We start from the raw sequence: 24,740 nt of genomic DNA on the forward strand, positions 1-24,740 counted from the left end.
ATCATCGTTTTCGAGCACACCCACCTCGGCTAGGTACACGATATGCCCAGCCGTGCTTGTAAACTTTCAAAAACCCTACTTTTCTCTCTCTGTGCGAGCGAAGCGATCGATACGCCGCCATTGTTGTCTCATGAGCATTCGGGCGAAACAGTATAGCACCTAGTACGGCGAGTATTTAGAGAAAAATAAAATCAAAAAGCAACAAAAAACAAAGCGAAAGAAAGCTAGAATTATTAATAACTGAACGCAATATGATAGTTGAGCAATGCCAAATAAAAAATAAATAAATAAACAAACAAGAAATGCCCGTAAAACCCGTCCGAGCTGAGCGATGACATCATAAGCGTGTCGCGATGCATTCTGGGTAATTAAGGTAAAATTTGTGTGTAGCATGTTCTATGGTAGTAATACCGGAAATAGAGAAAGAAAGAAAGAAAGAAAGTAAGAAAGAAAGAAAGAAAGAAAGAAGGAAAGTGAGCAAAAACTAACAGTTCCAGAGCTGGTCTCTGGAACTAAATATGTATCTTTGAGGTCAAAGGTCATCGAGGTCATGTGACATTTTGTGAAAACAATTGTTTTCCATACTTATCCCTATATACCAAAAATCAGACCCCTAGCTCTATTGCCTAGCCCAGAATTAGATATGTGCATAATTAATGAGGTAGAGGATGTGCTGGTCATATGACATTTTGCTAAAAAAAACTTAACACTGATACTTGTCCCTGTGTACCAAAAAGCAGAACTCCAGCTCCAGTTTGAAGGCTGGAATTAGATATGTGCATAATCAATTAGGTATAGAAACATGCTAGGGTCATAGGTCAAGTTCATCCTCAAAATTTTGATGTGCAGTTTGGTCCCCTGTTTGTTATTGTTCAGTAGTCACTGGCCCCATTGAACTCTTACGTAGGCCAGAATAAGCCATTGGTATAGCTTAGCTGCAGAGGTATAGGGAAGGTCAAAGGTCATTGAAAAATCAGAAAAATAATACTTTAAAAATCTTCTTCTCAAAAACGGCAAAATTTGGTATGTAGCATCTAGGTGGTATGATCTAAAAAGTTTCTATTCAGATTTTCGATTTTTCAATTTTTATGCATATCTAGGAGCCATTGTAGACCAGAAGTTAAGTTTCAAAGAGAATGCAGAAAAAATTTATAAGAAAGTTCACCAACGGATATTTATTCTTAGGAAGCTAAAGAGTTTCAATGTTAACAGTCACATCCTTGTTTCTATGTATCACAGTGCTCTATTGAAAGCATTCTTAACTTTCAACATTGTCACATGGTTTGGTCATATCTCTGTTAAAGAGAGAATGCGACTAATGAAAATTGTAAACATATGTAGTCGACTTGTCGGGACAAAGTTTAAAGATGTTGGAGAACTGTACACTCCTGCCCTTCGTTTATCCCTTCTTGATGATAAATCTCACCCATTAAATGACAAGTTTCAATATCTGCCTCCGGGACGCCGTCTACTTGTGCCCAGGGCTACGATGAATCTTTTTAAGAAGTCATTTATACCGTCAGCAGTTGCTGTTTTAAATATGAATATGTCTGATTCAGTCCGAAGAACCAGAGCAAACACCATTATTAGTAGGAACTTTTAATCTAGCGCTGTGTTTGTCTGTAACTATTGTATTGTATTGTATTGTATTGTATTGTATTGTATTGTATTGTGTTGTGTTGTGTTGTATTGCATTGCATTGCATTGTATTGTATTGTATTGTATTGTATTGTATTGTATTGTATTGTATTGTATTGTATTGTGTTGTGTTGTGTTGTATTGTGTTGTGTTGTATTGTGTTGTTTTGTCCGTATTTGGTAGTTTTATGGATGTCCTGATTTTTAAAGATAATTTTCCCTGTTTTTATGGACAATAAAGTACATCTACTCTACTCATATGGCGATTACCAAGTTTCCATCCACAGGCGACAACCGACAACATACTCTATCAATGCCCTGAACTAAAACAGTATTGACTTAAGTCGATTATACCCGACAGAGACCATTGCATCGCTGATAACATAAACCTGGGCAAATAATTTATCATTGTGGACGGCTTCACTACGTATACCGCCATCCTTCACTGATCTTAGTAGCACGCCATCCCTTGTGTAAAGCTACGGGTATCAATAGAAAAGTAGACTTTATCCTTTACATACTCAACTTCAGCCATGTTAATTTCACAACAATTTTATTCACGATCCCCTCAATGGTACCAATACAGAAAGAGATTCAATGAATGGATTTACGAACAGTTCTTTGTTCAGTTCTGACAGATTATATTTTTTTTTTGTAAAGAGTAATAATTTACTTCCCATGCTACAACGTGGAACAGTGGCATTTTCATTGATAATTGAGTCCGGCTTATTAAATGGGTTGTTCTCAGTAGTGCACTTGATCGTACAGAAAACTTTTACAATTCTTTTATTGCCCGGCTGCGTCACTTGCCAGTGTCAGTAGTGTCATGAAGTCTACCACCATTTTAATATTCAAATTTAATATTCGTCAGTTTGTATAACCTGATGTACGGAGATTTTCACTGACAATTAACTGGGAGACAGAGAGACAAGGGTAATTTCCCAATGTTGCTGCCGAGCTCTGATGGATAAGTAACCCTATGACCTTTGATGAAGGGATGAGTCAAGTGCATAATATAATAATAATAATAATAATATTTATTACTTTAAAAAAAAAACGCTTTACATGTAAAAACATCTCAAAGCGCAGTACAAAACTGTTCTAAAAAGATCTAAAAATACTGTTTAAAAGATGTGTTTTAAGATTAGCTTTAAAACTGCTAAAAGAGCAACATGAACGCAATAAAAATGGCAGCCTATTCCACAAACGTGGAGCACAAACGGAAAAAGCCCTGTCACCGTAAAAAGCTGTATTACAAATGGGTTGATAGAGCATATTTGTACCATGAACGGAAGAACGTAAGGCACGACCAGAAGAGCAAATGGTTAATAGTTCCTGAAGATATACAGGGGCCATGTCATGTAAAATCTTGTATACAATACAGAGAATCTTAAATTCAATACGTTTCTGTAGGGGTAACCAATGTAATCTACTCAACACAGGGGTAATGTGATCTGATTTCTTTGTTCTGGAAACTACACGTGCTGCCGAGTTCTGGATTAACTGAATCTTATTGAGTAGATTGCAAGGCAGACCATAAAGAAGACTATTACAATAGTCAAGCCTAGATGTTACAAAGGCATGGACTAATTTTTCTGTCGAGTCTTGATCTAAAAGATGTCGGATTTTACTTATTCTCCACAAAGCAAATGACGCTGATTTACATAAATTGGAAATGTGTGGTTTCATAGACATACATGAATCAAATAATACGCCAAGATCACGGACTGTAGGTGAAGAATGGACGACGACATCACCAACTTGAATGTCGCACTCCCGTGGTTGATTCCCCTTCACAAACTTAGAGGAAAATCTGATAACCTCAGTTTTACCTTCATTGAGAGCAAGCATGTTATTGCTCATCCACAGACGAATTTCCAGAATACAACTTTCAACCTGATCACAGGGGAAATTATCACGTGAGCAGACGACATACAACTGGGTGTCATCAGCATAGCACATAGTTTCCAGCTTGTGTTTAATTATTATGTCCTCAAGAGGTGCTGTGTATAAAGTGAATAACACGGGTCCAAGTACGGAACCCTGGGGGACACCACAATCAAGTGATTGTACTCCTGACACCACCGACCCAACACTCACTTTCATTGTTCTGTCTTGTAAATATGATTCAATCCATTTAAGAACAGTGCCATTAAAACCAAATCTGTGACGAAGTCTGTGTATCAGAATTTTATGGTCGATGGTGTCAAAAGCGGCTGACAAATCAAGAAGAACTAAAATAACATTATCCCGCTTGTCAAGAGCCTCAATACGTCATTTTGGACCCTAATGAGAGCGGTTTCGGTACTATGACCTTCTCGGTAGGCTGACTGACATTTCGCAAATAAATTATTGTTGGCCAGATGTGAATTGATTTGAGTTAAAGCAGATTTTTCAATCAACTTAGATATGTATGGTAAGTTCGAAACTGGTCTGTAGTTTTTCAAAACATTTTGTCAAGACCCGGTTTCTTCAATAAGGGACGTACAATGGCTGATTTACACAACTGTGGAAATTCACCTGATATAAATGAGGTATTAATTATATGCATAATTATTGGCGATACCTGGTGTATACACTGCTTTATCAAAACTGTTGGTACTGGATCTACACTTGAGGATTTGGAAGGTAATGAACTGATTAGTTTCTCAACAAACTCAATGGTTACTGGTTCAAAGGAACATAAACTGAGTCTAGCGTTAACAGAAATGTCAGATGGTGGAACAAATGACATCTTCTCACGAATCTGTTCAATCTTCGAATGAAAAAACTTAGCAAAGATATCAGGTAACTCAACAGGATCCAATTCCGGAATGGTTGAAGCTAGTGCACGCTTAGTGCCGGCAATGTCATCGATGATTCCAAAAAGATCTTTAGTGTCAGCATTAGCAATACGACTACGATGAAACGATGAATGTGCTTCTCGCAGTTTGGCCGTGTACTGATTCCGAGCAGATTTAAACATTTCCCCATGGACAACAAGACCAGTCTTCCTCCACTGTCTTTCAAGCTGACGGAGATTCCGACGTTCCGGTAACAGATCTTCAATAAACCAAGGAGCACGAGCTTTATCCAGGACGTACTTGTTAACAACAGGCGCAACCTCATCAATGGCCCATGTCATTGCATTGTTGTACATCTTCACAAGTTCGTCCACACATACATGTGGTCCGAAGTCACTTGAAGGTAATGATGACGCAATCTTTCGTTGAAAAATGTCAATGTCAATGTTGGCAAGTTTCCTTGAAGATCGGAGAAGTTTACGTGGCTGTGGTCTTGTAAATATGCTTGAGAAATGCAAAGCAGCATGGTCAGATGGCAAGCACCAATCTGCTTCGATGTCATAAATGCAATGGTCAGCCGATCTAGTGATAATAAGATCCAATGTATGCCCTTTGGTATGCGTTGGACCGATCACATGTTGACGAAGTCCTATCGAATGAAGCAAGTCAGAGAACCTTTCTCCATCAGCGTTGGCAGGGTTGTCAACATGAATATTAAAGTCGCCAACTATGATCAATCTTCCAGCCGAGCAAATGACAGTCTCAAGGAAAGTGGAAAATTCACTCAGAAAGTCGTTAATAGTACCCTTTGGTGGCCTATAAACAACTATGAAGCGAACCACAGACGACAGAAAATTCAGGTTACCATCCATGATCTCAAAAAACTTGAAAGAAAAAGTCTTATTTCGGGTGAATTTTAAGGTGGAACGTGTGATAACAGCGATGCCGCCCCCTCTTTGTTTTACACGTTGAACTTGGTGTATGTTGTAACCACTTAGCGATGATGTAAGACGTGCTGCAATGTTGTTGTCACTTTCTTTAAACCATGTCTCGGTGACTGCAAATACATCAGTGTTGTTTTCAATGATGGAATCAGTGACGGATTGTAGTTTCCCGTCTACAGATCGAGCATTCCATACTGTGAAATGAATATTACGTGGTTTGCAGAATAATGATTCCCTACGGACGGTGATGAGGTTAGATGCATGTACTGAACGAAAGCGCGACTGCCTCTGAGGTTTGAAGACATTCATGACAGTAGTTATAGCCTGACTAGAATCTTGTGGAGATGTTGCATGGTGCATGGCATATTTCGTATCATAAACCTCAAGAGGTAGACTATTATTCAATAAAATTATGATTACTCAGATCGAGAAGTATCTGTCCATCGAATTCTAAAACAATGCACTTGATTATATTTTTTGTGATATTCTGAACTACTCGGTTATTTGGGTGAACGATGCTATAAGGTCAAACACCAGATCGAAGGTATCTGGAACATAAACGACTCCACTCTCTAACTTTGGACACCGTATGTGTAGTGTCTCACCTATCTGTGCCTGGCTTGGGTTATGAGTAAGTACATGATGGGTCCTTTCTGCCTTAATTCCATATGGTTTTCGGCTGCTGAAGCTTGATAAAATTATCGATTTTACGGCATTGTCATTGCTGTACGGCATTATTAGTGGAGTAATACAGAGAAAAATACGACTGAAGGAGGAAAAAAATATAGAACTCCAGGGCGACGTGATTGAAAGTTTTTAAAATTTAAAGTTTGATGATGATTTAAGTTACTATGAAGCATCCTTTACAGAGGCCGACCAAAGTCTCGGTGGCCTGCAGATGGATAGGATAGGCAAAAGAAAAAAGTTGTCCTGTTCCGATAACCCGACCTACCCTATTTTTTAGCCTGCGACCCTAAACTGTTTAGCAACGTAAACACGGAAGTAAAAAAAAAGAAAGAAAACTCCCGTAAATTCACGTGTTCGTCACCTGATATTTGATTTTTGCTTGGGACGTCGACGTCTTTTATGTAATTAGTCCTTTAATATGTATGATACGCTTTTTCTGGAAATGTTGTGGTAAGTGTTAGATCGCCCTGAACCCCTGAAAAGTGCATATTTAAAAAAAAATATTGGGGAAAAAAACCAGCCGACCTACCTGCCCTATTTTGAAACCATGTTATTGGAAGAGCAAAATTTATTTTTTTAGTTTTAAGTGTTACAAATAGCGTTAACTTTTGATACAAATAGGGTTAGTATGACTTCTGTCAGAAAAGAAGATTTGTTTTGCATTTTAGACCAAAATTAGTGACTGATGCCCCCCACCAAATTTTGGCATGTATCTGAAAAACATGATTACCTCTTAGATGGAGGCCTTTTATCCCTAGAAACCTGCACGCCGAAATTTTATCTAATGAGTAGTTTAAGAAAAATGAGTTTCGACAAGGAAAAAAACAAGGAAAATCGCCCCGAACATACTAATATGTATATTTCATCAAGATTTCATCAAATACGGCCAAGTTTTTTTGAAAATTAGGTTTTGTTTCAAGTTGGTTAAATTTTGTTACAAATAGGGTTGATTGTTACAAATAGGGTTGATTGTTACAAATAGGGTTGACACGTCAACCCTATTTGTAACAATCAACCCAATTTGTAACAAAAGTAAACCCCATATAGGTTTAATATGATTTCGGTCAGAAAAATAGATTTTTAACATTTTGACCAAAATTGGTGAAAATTGCCCCGAAACAAACCTTTGGCATGTATCTGCACAACTCGATTATATCTTATGAGTAGGTCTCTTATACTAGGCAACCTGCACAACGAAAGTTAATCTAACGAGCATTTTCGGAAAAAATGAGTTTCGACAAGGGAAAATAAAATTGCCCCAAAACATACTAATATGTATATTTCATCAAGATTTCATCAAATACGGCCAAGTTTTTTAGAAATTAGGTTTTGTTACAAATAGGGTTGATTTTTACAAATAGGGTTGATTGTTACAAATAGGGTTGACACGTCACAATTTGTAACAAAAGTTAACCCCATATAGGTTTAGTATGATATCGGTCAGAAAACAAGATTTTAACATTTTGACCGAAATTGGTGAAAATTGCCCCGAAACAAACCTATCTGCACAACTCGATTATATCTTACGAGTAGGCCTCTTATACTAGGCAACCTGCACAACGAAAGTTATCTAGCGAGCATTTCGGAAAAATGAGTTTCGACAAGGGAAAAATTAAAAATTGCCCCAAAACATACTAATATGTATATTTCATCAAGATTTCATCAAATACGGCCAAGTTTTTTGAAAATTAGGTTTTTTTACAAAATTATTAAATTTTTTACAAATAGAGTTGATTGTTACAAATAGGGTTGATTGTTACAAATAGGGTTGACACGTAAACCCTATTTGTAACAATCAACCCAATTTGTAACAAAATTTAACCCCATATAGGTTTAGTATGATTTCGGTCAGAAAACAAGATTTTTAACATTTTCGAGATACATTGGTGAAAATTGCCCGGAAACAAACTTTTGGCATGTATCTGCACGACTTGATTATATCTAACGAGTAGGGCTCTTATCCCTAGGAACCTGCACAACGAAATTTAATCTCACGAGCATTTTCGGAAAAATGAGTTTCAACAAGGAAAACAAAGAAAATTGCCCCCGAACATACTAATATGTATATTTCATCAAGATTTCATCAAATACGGCCAAGTTTCTTTGAAAATTAGGTTTTGTTACAAATAGGGTTGATTGTTACAAATAGGGTTGATTGTTACAAATAGGGTTGACACGTCAACCCTATTTGTAACAATCAACCCAATTTGTAACAAAAGTTAACCCCATATAGGTTTAATATGATTTCGGTCAGAAAACAAGATTTTTAACATTTTTGACCGAAAATGGTAAAAATTGCCCTGAAACAAACCCTTGGCATGTATCTGCACAAATCGATTATATCTTATGAGTAGGCCTCTTATACTAGGCAACCTGCACAACGAAAGTTAATCTAACGAGCATTTTCGGAAAAAATAAGTTTCGACAAGGGAAAAATAAAAATTGCCCCAAAACATACTAATATGTATATTTCATCAAGATTTCATCAAATACGGCCAAGTTTTTTAGAAAATTAGGTTTTGTTTCAAGTTGGTTAAATTTTGTTACAAATAGGGTTGATTGTTACAAATAGGGTTGATTGTTACAAATAGGGTTGACACGTCAACCCTATTTGTAACAATCAACCCAATTTGTAACAAAAGTTAACCCAATATAGGTTTAGTATGATTTCGGTCAGAAAACAAGATTTTTAACATTTTCGACCGACATTGGTGAAAATTGCCCGGAAACAAACTTTTGGCATGTATCTGCACGACTTGATTATATCTTACGAGTAGGGCTCTTATCCCTAGGAACCTGCACAACGAAATTTAATCTCACGAGCATTTTCGGAAAAATGAGTTTCAACAAGGAAAACAAAGAAAATTGCCCCCGAACATACTAATATGTATATTTCATCAAGATTTCATCAAATACGGCCAAGTTTCTTTGAAATTAGGTTTTGTTACAAATAGGGTTGATTGTTACAAATAGGGTTGACACGTCAACCCTATTTGTAACAATCAACCCAATTTGTAACAAAAGTTAACCCCATATAGGTTTAATATGATTTCGCTCAGAAAACAAGATTTTTAACATTTTGACCGAAAATGGTAAAAATTGCCCTGAAAAATAATCGCAATCATATCAATCCATAATCCAATGACAGTAGGTCGGAATTCGGAAGACAATAGTTGTAAACATAGACACAAAACAGCACAGAACAGACAGTAAATAGACGGTACACAAACAAAGTCACATTCATGAAAGAAAGATATATGGACCTCTGGCCAGAAGACCAAGAAGTGATGTCAGATGTTTTGAAAATATTAAGCAAACCTTTGGCATGTATCTGCACAAATCGATTATATCTTATGAGTAGGCCTCTTATACTAGGCAACCTGCACAACGAAAGTTAATCTAACGAGCATTTTCGGAAAAAATAAGTTTCGACAAGGAAAAAAATAAAAATTGCCCCAAAACATACTAATATGTATATTTCATCAAGATTTCATCAAATACGGCCAAGTTTTTTAGAAAATTAGGTTTTGTTTCAAGTTGGTTAAATTTTGTTACAAATAGGGTTGATTGTTACAAATAGGGTTGATTGTTACAAATAGGGTTGACACGTCAACCCTATTTGTAACAATCAACCCAATTTGTAACAAAAGTTAACCCAATATAGGTTTAGTATGATTTCGGTCAGAAAACAAGATTTTTAACATTTTTGACCGAAAATGGTGAAAATTGCCCCAAAACAAACCTTTGGCATGTATCTGCACAAATCGATTATATCTTACGAGTAGGGCTCTTATCCCTAGGAACCTGCACAACGAAAGTTAATCTCACGATCATTTTCGGAAAAATGAGTTTCAACAAGGAAAACAAAGAAAATTGCCCCCGAACATACTAATATGTATATTTCATCAAGATTTCATCAAATACGGCCAAGTTTCTTTGAAAATTAGGTTTTGTTACAAATAGGGTTGATTGTTACAAATAGGGTTGACATGTCACCCCTATTTGTAACAATCAACCCAATTTGTAACAAAAGCAGTTTCGGAAAAATGAGTTTTGACAAGGAAAAAAAAGAAAATTGCCCTCAAACATACAAATATGCATATTTTATTAATATTTTAACAAATACGGCAAAGTTTTTTTGAAAATTAAGTTTTGTTACAAATAGGGTTGATTGTTACAAATAGGGGTGATACAACACCAGTATATGTTGCGGTTTACCTGAAAGGTTAGTCATGAGGGGGCAGTATTCGATATTCGAAAGTTTCTTCGCTTCCTTACGAATAGGAATGAGCATCGGATGTGTGAAAACTGATTGAGCACTTGAGCTGTTATGTAATCGGTTCGTTCCAGGCCTCTCTTCACATTACACAGGATGTAATCACAGGGTCAAAGAGAGTCGTTACCAAGTTACACTGGGAAATGCTTATTTTACGCTACCAACCACATCAACTATGACGATACCAAAGATGGAATCGCTTACCAGCAAAGGTGCAGTATAAAACAAACATCCTGTTTCTCAGTAAATATTGATTATCTGTCCTTGTCTGAACTTCACGATTGAACCAGATGAACATATTGAGTCAATTTATCGCTAAGACTCCTTTCGGCATGCCCTTGACAGCGTTCAGATATATCGTGCTTCTATTCATGTTAGCCCTTTCCACCTTTGCAAATTGTGTCCATGCTGATGAACTACAACCGATGAATATACCGGCTCCTGAAATTAAAAAGAGAAGCACATTTGAATTTACCTACCTTGCGCGAGATATTTGGTTAATCATGTGGGTAGTCTTAGTGTTATGATTCCATTAGTCTGTAAGTACTCGTGAACAGAAAGGGCGTATCATACTGCCTACAGACATAATTACCTCTAAGAGTACAAACCCGACAGAAGTCATTAAGAAGAAATTATGCATGCCACATTCATGCTTATTTCTGATCAAGTAATAGAAGCGTTTCCCTAAACAGCAATGTGCCACAGAAGAATGTTGTAAAACTGTACCTTTTGGAAAGGGCCTAATGCGTTGATGGACTGTTACTCACTTTTAACGATCTCTTGCTCGACCAAAGATATCACATAATTATCATTTCTATGAGTGGCAATGCTAGGCACTGTTTTAATCAAGTCTTCTTTGGTGTACAGCTGTGGAATATGTGGTCGTAAAATACCATACATTCTCTGAAACCAAAGGTGAAATGGAGTTGATTTTCAATGGATCAATAATTTTCAAATGTAAATATGCCGTGTTTGCGCATACGACCTTTTGCAAATACACTTATGTGGAATGCAGCTGCCTTTCTGGGTACAAATTTCAATGTACGTTGAAGGTAGAATGCATATAGGGACAATTTTTTGGACACCTTAAGATTTACAATGCTTTTCTGGTCTGCTGTTGAGTGGATCTTTAAGCCCCTGGAGTAAATTGGGTTTTCATCTTCATTTTCAGTGCTGGGATACATCAACCTTTCACCTTCTTGTTTTTTTGAATTTTTTTTCTAATTCTCATACCAGAATTATCATAAGATTATAGGCTCTTTAAATTTTCAAGTTATCGGTACAAAGACTGTGTCTCTGTTCCTTGCACTTGCACACTAACCATAATTTCTTCTCATATCTAATATAAGTTTAAAGTTTCTCTGAAAATGTATATCAGCAAAAGTCTTTGATTTTCAATTTTGTGATGAGTAGACCATCTTGTATAATGCTCAAAGTGTAGCATTTTGACAAGGAAATACAATCATTATAAAACAAACACTAGACTTTGGCGTGAATCCGAACTAAAATTAATTCCGTTTGTAAAGGAAAGAATAAATATAAAATTATTGTATACGAATGGCTTTCAAATGGTCTTGGAAGAAAAAAACTGTGGCTATTTTGAAGGATTAAAATTCACTGCAACTGAAACTTGTTATTCAATATTTTTCATAGAAAGTTTATAAATTGCTGCACTACGTTGAGACAACGCCGGTAATGATCGAATCAAAACAAAGAATTTCTTCCAAGTTATATAAGACATAAAACTTTGAACATCACCTTGGCGAAAGGCGGGAATGCAAGATAGATGCAAGATATATTTTTTAACTTCATATAATTTTGGATGGCTTGGACTAGCTGCGGACTCTCCGACACCAGATTCAACCTCGTGAAATTACATAAATCCTTTCTATCCCACGTCGTACACCTAGAAAATAAAGAAACCATTCTCAGCATAGGCGATCCAAAAACTAAACTAGCACTATCATCTTATATTCTTTTAAAACACCATCTTTCGGAATTTTCTGCAAAACAATATCGTAAATCAGGTGAATACACTGATGATTCTCCTCAGTGCTTTCACGAAATTAAATTAGTGACAGTTCACGGCGAAACGATTAAGTTGTTTCGAATAGACATATCGACTTTTAGATGTATTGCTTAAATGTCATTTTATTTTCTATCAAGTACGTCAAAATGGCATGCTTTTACAAACTTGCATCATACCATTCTGTTTTTCGCCGTACACAATACGGCCGTTCGATTACGTCATTCATTACTTTAAACTTGATGATTCGTATATCATATGATCAAGACATGTGACTTTACTAAAGTGATACTGTGTATTCTGTATTTCGGTTTTAACCTATTAGATTTATCGATTGCCAGAATGTCGCATATTCGATTTGGTGGGGATTTGGCCTAGAGGTGTTGAGGACTACCCTGTGTGCTAGGTTATTTAGTGACGTTGTGCCAAGATGTGAGAATAAAAAATGCCGAAAAAATGTCAAAGTGTTGAGGATTTATATACTTATATATAATCCCCCGTATTCCGAACGAGTGTGGCTGCGTCGCGGACGAGTAATTCGCCGTGTAGCGGCCGTATCCCTCCGAGGGGGATACGGCCGCTACACGGGGAATCAGGAGTCCTTGACGCAGACACACGAGTGAGGAATACGGGGGGGTTATATATTTATCACATGCATTACCCAGATTCTCTTGAATAAACCTTTCTGGAGTGATAATTACTGGGAAAGAACGAGAGGGAGTATTTTACAAGAATTCATATGCTTGTGTTATGCGGTCGTGGTTGGGTATCAGTTGACTTGACTGCGCTCAGCTGTGCCTGTCGAGGTTAACTTCGAGCACGCCGAAGCTACTCTTATTAGCGTCTTTTGTAGGGCTTTTTCAGTGCGAATTAATAATCTTTACGGCCCTGATACGGGTTTTGCGGACCGAGGTTATTTGTTCTGTTGTGGAACGCGTCGCGAGCTTGTTCTATGCGAACGCCAATGTCACTACTGAATGAGCACAGGTGAGTAATTGATCCTGCTCGCTAAAATACACTTTCTCAGCAAAACATTGAGAGGAGACTATCAAGCACTTGTTTTAAACCAATTTTGATCGGAATAAGATTCGAACTGTCTACAATTTGCTTCAAAACTACAAGCGAAGCGCATAGAAACGGGTTCGAATCTCGCGCTGACGTGCTTTCGAATGGAATGTACGTGGATAGCAACGCGCGTAGCAACGACAACGAAAAAGTTCGAAAAAGCGCACACACTACCTTATTTGGGCAAAGTGTGCCTGGGCGTGATACGGCAACTTGTTACACACCTGTAACAGCGCCTTTTCCCATAGGTTTACATAATACGTGAATCTAGGTATATGATTAGCCGAAATACTATTTCAAATGCAAGGCATTTATTTGGTACTTACTATAACATCAATTTGAGTGAAAATTCATTCATAAAATTATTGGACGTGCAAGCGGGACGTCGCGACACTCAGCCGCGGCTACCGAGAACGGGTTATTTTTGTCAATATTCGAACATCATTCAAAGAATTCTGCTTTGCAAAGTTTGTATGAAATTTTCAAAATTACCAATTATTATGTTTTACGAAATTATCAATTGTATGTTTAAAATTTTACGAATAAAATGGGCTTATTAAATATTATGACGAACAGTGTTCGGCTCTGACTCAATCGGTAAGACTACAAGCAACGAGTCTATCTTTCTCAGACGCGAGACGAGGGAAGTTCACAATAAGGTAAATACAGGAAACGTACGTGATGCACAATATCCATGGACAAAGCAATAGTTTGCACCTTTAAATGCGTCGATAACCTTGTGAACTAGTCGCTCTTGAAAAATAAAATAGCGTTTCTTCTGATGACTCTCAAGTCTAAAGTTAAGTATCGTCATTGCTTTCAGAAATAATGAACGCTCTCCGCCTCTTCGGCTCGACCCGGGGGCTCGATTCGTTAACTGCCTCGGCAGCATTGATCGTGATGTTGAACTTGAAACCCGTCAATGTGCTTCAGAAAAAAATTCTTACTGCTGCAAGGATGATTTGTATGTGTCTTGGGTAATCGGCTATGATTATTATGTTGTTTGGTGGACATCGACATGGCCTCTTTTGACGAGGTAGACAACACAAAATGTCGGTTACATAGCGTATTAAAATATCAGTGGTGTAGAAATCAAAGGTTTCAATCGCAAAATAACGACGAAGAAACACAAATCCATAAATATTCTAGTATCGACGGTATTTTGTATTTTACACATATATTTTATACTCCATATTTCCTTATGCTTTATTACCCTTCCACTTTTGCATTTCAGGGATTTGAAAATAAGTTCTGAACAGCTGATTGCTTGTTTACGTTTAAAACTAGTCCGGGTCCCATATCCATCACATGTGGAATATGGATTCATCGTAGTCATATATACCTATAGTGTGACGTCATACTATAGGGATAACTGGGTCTATGTATGTGATAATATGAGGTTATCCCACGATATCATCGCTTGGTTGGGACGTATTGCCACGAGTGAGGTGGGAGCCGCGACGAGTGTGATGCGGCTCGCACCCTCACGAGTGGCAATACGTCCCAACCAAGCGATGATATCGTGGGATAACCGATTTATCATATGCCCATGACCGTATATTTATTTAAAAAGGTAATTAAAAATAAAGGAAATTTATTAGTTTTTGTCAGTCTTTCGAAGGGACTATGTTTTTATATTCTGCCGCTGGTCTGAGCGCATTGATACATGTTTGTCTACAACAGCTGATCAAGTCGTCGATCGAATCGTGTCGAGTGTAGGCCTATACAGTTTAAAAAGGATTATTTCAGCGCAATTTACCGCAGTTCAGAAAAGGAACGGAGCCAATTTTAATACTTATTCTGGTCACCGTCCCGGTGTTCTGGTGGATAATTATTACACGGACAATATTGTAAGTTTGAATTCACTTTAATAACTCTTGCTGAAACATGGTTGACGTGATCAGGAACGACGAAGTAGCGCGAAATACAACAGATTGTAAGCTTAAACATCAACTTTTAATTTCTACAACAACCTGTCCTGTAACTCTCTATAGATGTAAAATAAAGGAACGTTAAATTCATATGTACTAGTAATATGTTTCGTTTTACGTTGGTAAATTTTGATTGAAGTGAAAAAGATGCATTTGATCGTTAAATGCAAGATGAACATCATAACATCAAAATCGGAATAAACAACAATCGATGACGTATAACGTGCCGTATCAGACTGATGTTTTACGTTCCACGTCACGACGCGTCAGAGAAGACACTGATACGGTCATGGGTATGTGATAAAATCTTATGCTTAATACTGCAGAGCCTTGCTGGAGACGGCATCTGCGTTCGTGTTGTCGTCATTTGCAGTTTCTTTGTGGATTGTTTTACTTGAAGCTTTTCAAGTTTCAACCATATAAAGTAGAGCTTGGAAAAAGAAATATGACGACGACTGAAAAAGTCGTGGCGTGAATTAGCTCACTCGCCAGATGAAATTTAATTAGTCATAACATGAGGGCTGCTTATGTTTTGCCCCAGTTCCATTGATGCCATGCGAATAAAGCGCCGGTCGCCCTTACCCCCAACTCTGAGCGTACATTGGCCATTTTACAACTGTCTATAAGCGTGTGCGTGAACGTAGCCCAGTACCGAGGGAACAGCAGCGTGTCGATCAAGGCAGGTGACATGGCAGCCAAATTCCTTTATTGAAATTTCACTCCAGTAAAAAGATTGGCCGCGATTTGTCGTGGATTCAAACTCGCAAAGAGAGACTTGTACACATGAAAGTGGCAAATTCTGGTGACGATACGTTACTTTTGGCGTATGTCTGTCGACATCGGAATGTGGTATGGCTAACAAATCGAACGCTGACGTTAAGTTCTGCTCTTAAATCGTAATATGTTAAGCGCAAACGTTTATATGCTCCGTCTATGTATAAAACATAATTATGTTGTAGATAACTTTTAATATATGAAGCGCCAAAGATAATATGTTGTCTATAAAACGTTAATAATACATTGTGGTTAAACCTTTACTTTTTGCGCAACCCTTCATGTAAAGTGTCACAAATTATCTCCTTGTCTATGGATGTGTATAAAACGTCGATATGCTGTGGTGAAACTTAAATTTATTCAGCGCAAACCTTAAAATGTTTTGTATAAAAATATGTTGTTGGTAACATTATGCACAAACGTTAATATGTCGTATATTAGAGAGATTAAGATGTGTGAGCGGAGCGAGAACGTAACGTAGAACACTTTACGCGTTTCGTTCTCGTTTCGTGCTGTGGAAAGTGATTAAGACGAGAACGTGACCTTTGGCACTTCGTAAAATGACACATTGTAAAACTGTGTTTGATTGGCGATGATTCTCGCTTTTATCCAATCATCGTTGGCGTTACGGCATTATTTTGTTGTGTCATTGTTTATAAACAGAGGACTATATACTGGGATGATGGCTGCAGCTTGGAGAAGGTAAGAGTCGGCTGTCGACACATTTTATTACATATTTGTCAGCAAGGATAAAATTTTGATTATGTAGGGTTCTTTAATGTGAATAAAGTTGAGGGAAGGTTGTCTTGCACAACAATAACACTCCTGGAAGAAAAAAAGCAACGTATATACGTAGGTTGCACACGGGTAGAGAGTCCAAACACTATAGAGATTTCATGAGCCGATCCGGTCTATCCAGCGTTCATTTCCCATTGCAAATGTTCAATTTACACTTTTATGTGACGTTTTAGAGTATCTGCAGTGATTGGTTAATACCTGTCCTTGACCATAATTCTAATGAAGTCTTCTCGGGTTCACATGCTGCGGGACACGAAAGTAAATCAATATTTGTATAATTTTTGATTTTCAGACGTAGACGTGAAGAAATCACTGAAGCACTTTTGTTATTGGAGGAAGATCAAGACGACATGGAATTGTTGTTGATCGACACCTTCTCAAACGGGAGAAATTTGGATACTACCCATATTGATCTTCATTCATTTTCAGATGATGAGTGTCTTGAATTTTTCAGGTAGGCGAGAAAGATATATCTGCTATGCATTATGGCTTACAAATATGTCATAAATGTCTTGCTTGTAATATCAATGTAAGTGATAAACATGCAGGTTGTCTGTTTTTATTTTTGGTCTTGTTATTAAATTTCAAGACAAAAACAGCAGCAGCAGCAACAATAATAATAATATAATAAAATTTGGTTTTTTTTATTCATTTTTGATGAATTAACAACAGTGAACATATGGATCTAAGTTAATTTGTAACAGTGAAGTTCTATATGACGTACTTGTGCTCATTTCTAAAGTCTGTTTTTCTTTCAAAAATTACAGGTTTGCCAAAAATGACCTGATCCGCCTGCATGATGCTCTATCTCTTCCAGAGAAGATAATTGGGTATAACGGCACAACAGCAACAAGCATGGAGGCACTCCTTATTCTTCTGCGGCGGCTGTCATATCCCAACCGCTGGTGTGACTTAGTACAGTTTTTTCAAAGAGATGAGCCAGAATTGAGCATTATTTTCAATACAGTATGTAATTTTTCTGTCCTCTTATTGCATATAAAATCACAATACATTTTTATGTTCTTGTACATGTGATTAGTTCTTGCAAAAAGGTGGCAGCTCCAAATATCATGATTTCTAGACTCATTTCAGGTAATTCAATACTTTTGTAACTTATTTTTTGAGAAGAGTGGCAATGACTCACTTGCAGGTTTCTTATCATTTTTTCATTATTTTTTTGCTGGTCAACATTTTGTTTTCAAAAATTCCTCCATCCCCCAAATCAAATTGGTTTATTCTCCCATGAAATGTTTTGGGTTAATTAGATATTGTGACATGATTTTAAACAGATTTGTTTTCAAAAATTCCTTCAACCCCTTCTGAAATCAAATTGGTTATTCCTGCAAGCAAAAATAAATATAACTTTTTGCATTATTTTGTCAAAGTGACTTCATAGATTTACTGAAATCTGTTTTTGTGTGTGTGTGTGTGTATTCTTTTATGCAGATTGCAGAACATATCCATAGAGAATATGGCCACCTTCTAACAAACTTGGACATGGAGTGGCTTGATCCAGTGAGATTTTCTGCAGTAATCCATGACAAGGGAGCCCCACTGGATAATTGTTGGGGATTTATAGATGGGACTGCCAGACCCATATCAAGACCATGTCGTGGCCAAGCAGTTGTGTTCTCTGGTCATAAAAGAACCCACTGTCTAAAATTCCAGGTAATAATGCTTCTTTTTCTATCCATGTAGTATATGACTCTTTGTATGGTGGTAATATTTCAGATTTAGAAAGTTTTGTTTTGCATCACCTCAAACTGTACAAGGTGTGTGGATGGACACATTTATTACCTTAAAGGTTTACTTTTAAGGACACCCCCTGTTTAACATTTTTTGACCAAACTTTGGAAAATATTTTTCACAATTTATCCAAATTATCTGTGTTGTTGCGGTTACTTGTAAGAACTTTCCCTTTGGAGAATCAAAACAGGAAATATATTTTTTGCCTTCATAATTTATGACATATTCTCAAAACAGGAACTATCTTTTATGTCTTTAAAATTGATGACATTCTGAGTCAGAGAACAGTACATACTGAGGGGTTGTTCAGTTCAAATATGCTCTGTTTTCTAAAAAAAATCCTAAAATTATGTGCATATGCTTGGCATGAGTCAAGGGTTGATTATGGTTTCACTGAAAAAAATTTTGTGTTTAATTTCTTTGCAGTCAATTCTAACTCCTGACGGACTTGTCGCTCATATGTATGGTCCTATAGAGGGAAGTCGACACGATGCCTTCATGCTTGGGGAGAGTGGAGTTTTGCCACAGTTGGAGCAGATGCAAGACCGTGGTGAAGTGCTGTGTGTCTATGGAGATCCAGCATATCCTCTTCGTCCTGAATTAATGGGGCCATTTAAGGGGCAAATTTAAATGAGCAACAGAAGAATTTTAATAAAGCTATGTCAGAAGTACGTGTTTGTGTTGAATGGGGATTTGGGAAAATAGCATCTTTGTTTGCGTTTGTTGATTTTAAGAAAAATCAGAAACTTTATTTACAACCAGTTGGGGTGTATTTCCTTGTTGCAACCATTTTATCCAATTGCCACACATGTTTATATGGGAGTGAAACAGGTAATTCTTTTGACCTTGAACCTCCTACTCTTGAAAATTATCTTGTTCATAATTAAAATGTCAAACGTGTTTGGGGTTATGGGGAAGAAGCGTATTTTGGAAGATTCTAAGAAAATTTAATAAAAATAGGTTTCAAGATATTTAAATAAGATTGCCATTGAAGATTTCTTTGTATGTCTGTTTTAAGATAATAGTGTAGATTTCAATTCATTGGGAGAACAATTTTCTGTCTATTAAATAATTAATTAACTTTAATATGTTCAGCATATGTTAATATTTTGTGTAAATAACGTTTTATATGTAGTGGTTAAACTTTAATATATTCTGCGCGAACCTTTAAATGTTTTGTATAAAAATTAGGCTGTGGATAACATTTACTAATATTCAGCACAAAAAACGTCAATATGCTGTATATATACTTAAATATATCCAGCATAAATGTTAATATGTTGTGAATAAAACGTTTATATCTTTTGGATACACTTTATTATATTTACCGCAAATCTTAACATATTATGTATAAACGTTTCTATGTGGCGTATAGAAGTTATACATTCAGCGCAAACATTAATTATGCTGTAAAAAACGCCATGTCTTGTGGATAAACTTTCATATATTAAGTGCAAATTTGAGGTCTTATATATGTGGAAGAAAAACTTAAATATTTTAAGCACAAGCGTTAATTATGTAGAGTATGAAACGTTCATATGACAGTTGTAGATAAACTTTATTATATTCAAAGCAAACGTTTACATATTGTGTGTAAAACGTTTATATGTTGTGAATAATTTTTTAGTACATTGAGCACAAATATAAATGTTTTGTTGATAATCTTTAATATATTACAAAAGTCCAAACATTCATGTTTTGTATATAAACTTTAATATATTATTATATTTAATTAATTTTGCTGCATTCTTCATTTGATGTTCCATTGTCGACCACTCACAATTTAGCAGAGATAAAAGAAGGCAGGCAGTATAAATTACTTGATATAATATTACTTGTTTAATAAGAAGCTGTATGAAACCTTAGATCCCTGGATATTAGGTTTACATAAACAACATAAGGTCTAACTGGTCAATAGAAAAACGCCACTATTTATCTGTTAGGGTGACAAAGGCTTATCGTATCCCTTTTACTTGTATTTCAAGAAGATCATTATATTGACTACAAGGAATATTTTACTAATTATAGCCAACCAAAAAAATCCCTGTGCGTTTGTTATCATACCATCACAAAATAAACCATGCCAATTTTAAATATGTAGTCGCCAGATTAAAACCTTTCACGGTCCGGATCACAAACAAATGCTCAACATCGAAACTATGAAACGAGAAAGCAATCTTTGAGGAAGAACTCGAAACAGTTATGAAAAACTACCCAACATAAATATCCAATATTCAATTATTGAGTTTTGAATTTGCAGTTTGAATTTTGAGTTTTTAATTTTGAATTTAGAAGGATTCTCTCGGCTATCGTATAACGTCCGTGTGACCGATGCCTATCTACTCTATCTCATCTTTATTGTATACTGCCATTACCATCCATAATCAAGACAAGACCTCGCTAAAATGCTCTTTACCCGTTTGCTTGAGTTTTTTGGCAAAAATGAATCTGTAAAAAGTATCGTTACAGTATGGAGACAAAATCCAATACAGAAGAAAACACACCAAATACAAAAGACTAAAACATCGCCGATTAGCCAATCGCCGGTATAGCTATGGGACGTTACAGTCAATGCACTGTACAAACTTGTGGTAAAGCACAGAAAGATTAATTCGGAAGACTGTTTCATTTTGAACGTCTATAGTGAGTTCAGAAACGAAATCGACCAGTTTAGTTCTTGCTATAACTTCCTTTAGATTGGGAAAACCATAATTCTTTCTGATTATACAAGCAGAGTATAGATAGAGATATGCTGATTGGATCCAGATACTTTTATGCATCATGGTCAATGTATTTGGGTATTTTTGGGTATTCATTATTGGGTATATTTTGTTTAATTAGCCTCTCTTCGGATGCCTCTTTTTTACGTACATTTATTTGTTATTTTTAGCTCACATTTGTATTTGATTTGTTTTGATTGGTGTTTTGTTTGTGTTTCAGTTTTCTATTTCTATTTCATTAAAGTGTTTCTGTGTTCTCTGTCATTTTTGATGTTTTTGTAGTTCTCTTTTGGAGCAAGTCGAGGCCTGAACTGGGCCCCAGTCGCCTAGCTTTTCTTGGCAGCAGTATGGCACAAGACCACTAAATAATTTCCCATAGACCACAGCATAGCGTTAAGCTCAATTTTCCTATTCTAAAACATTCAACGGCACGAATCCTCTTAACAGGTGTTAGTTCAATGTCAGCTTGATTACTGATGAATTTTTTGTGTGGGCGAGTCTGGGGAAATTTTGAGATAACAATGAATATAGCGCCCTCAGTGGTGTTTTGACAAAATTCAGGCTTATTTTTCTGATTTCTATGGACCTCAGAATTCCGCATATACCACAGAATGCTTCAACCATTACTTGTAACAGTCTGCATTTTGATTCAAGCAGAAAAAATATCTTTACATATAATATGCTCCGCTCCGCCTCTTACGATGTCTTGTAAAGTTTGCTTTTGTCCATTTTTGCGCAAAATAACGTTGGATATCCTGCTTTGCCAATCTCTTTGACGTACATCAATCTTTACTAACTTTCCCATTATTCCACGAATTCCATTCACGATCCTTTTATTTTCAAACTGACACTAAAGATCGAAGTTTTCACTTGTAATGGACAAACGTCAATAGTTCTCCCGGGCGGGCTTAGCGGTGTTTTAAATGAAAAAATACTACTAATGACATCATGTTTCAACATTTGCGAATAGATGACAAGCCTGACATACTGTTCTGAGAGCTGAGCGTTTCTTTTAATTGTACTTTTCTAGAGAAATTTGAGTTGAGGATATAAGCTTACTCGGATATAACTTCAGTAAGTATGAGCAGTTTAGGGATGAATTTTTGTTCTATATAGTTAAGCTGAATGTTGACATTGACATTACCGCTTATTACTTGGATATCACTAATTGATCAATTTTTGCCGGGCTGAACCGTTACACTTGTCTGGCATGCCAGGCTTTAAGGTATTATCTATGACTGTAACATAACTAACTGATTCACAACGTTGCATCACAACAAAAATTGTCCAATTTGAACCGAACTGACTGAAGTAGCATGCTAATAGTCTGACGGAATTGAATGGGTTACTTGAATGGACGTGATTATTGGACTCGTGAAAATCTCATAACGTTAATAGAACAGCAAAAATAGCCAACATCAATACATCGTCAAAGATAGAGAATGGGATTAATTATCGATTTTCCATAAAATTTGCCACGTAACTTCCAGCATTATGTCATAGTTATTCATGTGAAGTGAGATATTACAGAATTGTCAAGAATTTTCCCTGATTCCGAACAAACGGAAGGCTTGAGTGATTTCCTTGAAAAAGTTACGAAAAAATTACACTCCTGTCCCAAGCTTGGAAGCTATCTTTAGCCAACCTCGCCTTGTACCCATTAAGGTGCAGGATTGCTGAATGGCTAAAATAACCAGCTTTGAGATATAAAGCAGCTATTCAGCTACTCATGTTTATAGCCTCGACACTCAGGATATCAGCTATTCAGCTATTATAGTTGGATAAACATAATAGTCGACTTTGGCATACTTAGTAGGTGTTCATCTACGAGGGTTTACAGCAATGACTCAAGCGTATTCACCTATTATGTTTGAAAAAAATAATAGTAGCTTTGGGACTATTGAGCAGCTATTAAGCTATTCTAATTTGATACTGAAATCCCTGGCTATTCATTTATTCAAGCTAATAGCCGATTTTAGCCTCTATTAGCCATGTCAGCGGGCTGTTAGCTGGCTATCAGCTATTTTCTTATCAAATTTTTCATGCACAATTATTGTCATTTTTCCGTATTAATATTTGCCTTGCCTGCAAACTTATACTATCGTCATTCACGATTGCCCACGCCGAATGCGTTGACTTATAACTCGTAAGTGTATTTTCTGATTTTTATTACATTTTCAATATTTGCCTACGAAATTTTGAAAAGTACACTCGTTTTCTAACTCGAGAAGTCCTGCAATATGATTACTTTTGCAATGCGGCAACGGTTTATCATATTTTTCTTATTTACACCAATTATTCGCCAGGCCGATCTCTCTAGGCTGATCTCTCAACCACGCTATCGTTTAATATATGAACTTACTGGTCGAGGCTTTTTGTCTGATTTAGTACCTTTGCAATCAGTCATTCGTGATTGTCGATCGGATTAATTTCTCTTAAGGTTCCAAGACAAGAAATTTGACCTTTTTAATCTAACAATTCTCTAACGGTTAATAAGCTCAGAACCCCTGTAAAGTATACATTTTCTGAAAGCCTAGATATACGGAAACATTTTGGTAACCACAGTGTCTCCATTGTTTACATAACTATCACGTGACACGGTAATTTGCATAACCTTTCAAAAAACGGTTTTCCCTATGTTTTGTCTCAATACTTCAAAATATCTGACTCAAACTTGCTGGAATGCAAGCTGTCACAACGCTCTTCCAAAGTGTGTCTCAGATTTTTTATATCTTGCTTAGTTTTTTTGGAGCACAATTTTAAAGAAATCAACTATGCTTAAATTCACTGCTCTGGAAGTTTTTCTGGCATAAAAACTGTTGTAGAAGGTTTAAAAAAATTATGAGACACAGTTTTGAAGACCCTTCAAAAAGCTTGCACTCACACAAATTTCAGCCACATATCTCAAAGCATTGAAACAAAACATAGGGAAAACCGATTTTTGAAAGATTATGCAAATTACCTGTCACGTGATAGTTATGTAAACAATGGTGACACTATGGTAATCAAACTGTTGCCCTATATCTAGGCTTTCCGAAAATATACAATTTACGGGTGTTCTGAGCTAATTAAACACTAGAGAATTGTTGGTTTAAAATGGTCAATTTCTTGTCTTGGAACCTTAATAGCTGTAAAGTTTACAAATAGACATTACCAATTTTCTAGTAAACTGTGATCTTTTGACTTTATTCTACCCTTCGGTAATAACTTCAAAGACAACGAACAAAATAATTACCACGTTTCCCATTTCCTCTGTAAAGCCTGGCCCGGCATGTACAGTGTTAAGCTAAATGCAATTAGGTATTTTAAAGTAACCTAAAATTTGATATTACTTTCTCGGTTCTACCCATGTT

The 24,740-nt window shown here is 36.4% G+C and overlaps 2 protein-coding genes across 2 annotated transcripts; one reads left to right on the plus strand and one right to left on the minus strand.

The window, feature by feature from the left end:
* Positions 1-4,080: 4,080 nt before the first annotated feature.
* Positions 4,081-5,292, minus strand: LOC139133693 (uncharacterized). Its single transcript, XM_070700453.1, has one exon. It carries the CDS (start codon positions 5,290-5,292, stop codon positions 4,081-4,083), a length of 1,212 nt encoding a protein of 403 aa, XP_070556554.1.
* Positions 5,293-16,559: 11,267 nt separating this feature from the next.
* On the plus strand, positions 16,560-19,744 carry LOC139133820 (uncharacterized). The gene is made up of 5 exons (XM_070700587.1): positions 16,560-16,825; positions 17,214-17,375; positions 17,689-17,887; positions 18,368-18,589; positions 19,094-19,744. Exons 1-5 carry the CDS (start codon positions 16,716-16,718, stop codon positions 19,295-19,297), a joined length of 897 nt encoding a protein of 298 aa, XP_070556688.1. The 5' UTR covers positions 16,560-16,715; the 3' UTR covers positions 19,298-19,744.
* Positions 19,745-24,740: the final 4,996 nt, after the last annotated feature.

Source organism: Ptychodera flava, chromosome 5 (assembly GCF_041260155.1).
Source record: "Ptychodera flava strain L36383 chromosome 5, AS_Pfla_20210202, whole genome shotgun sequence".
In the NCBI taxonomy this organism is placed as follows: Eukaryota; Metazoa; Hemichordata; class Enteropneusta; family Ptychoderidae; genus Ptychodera; species Ptychodera flava.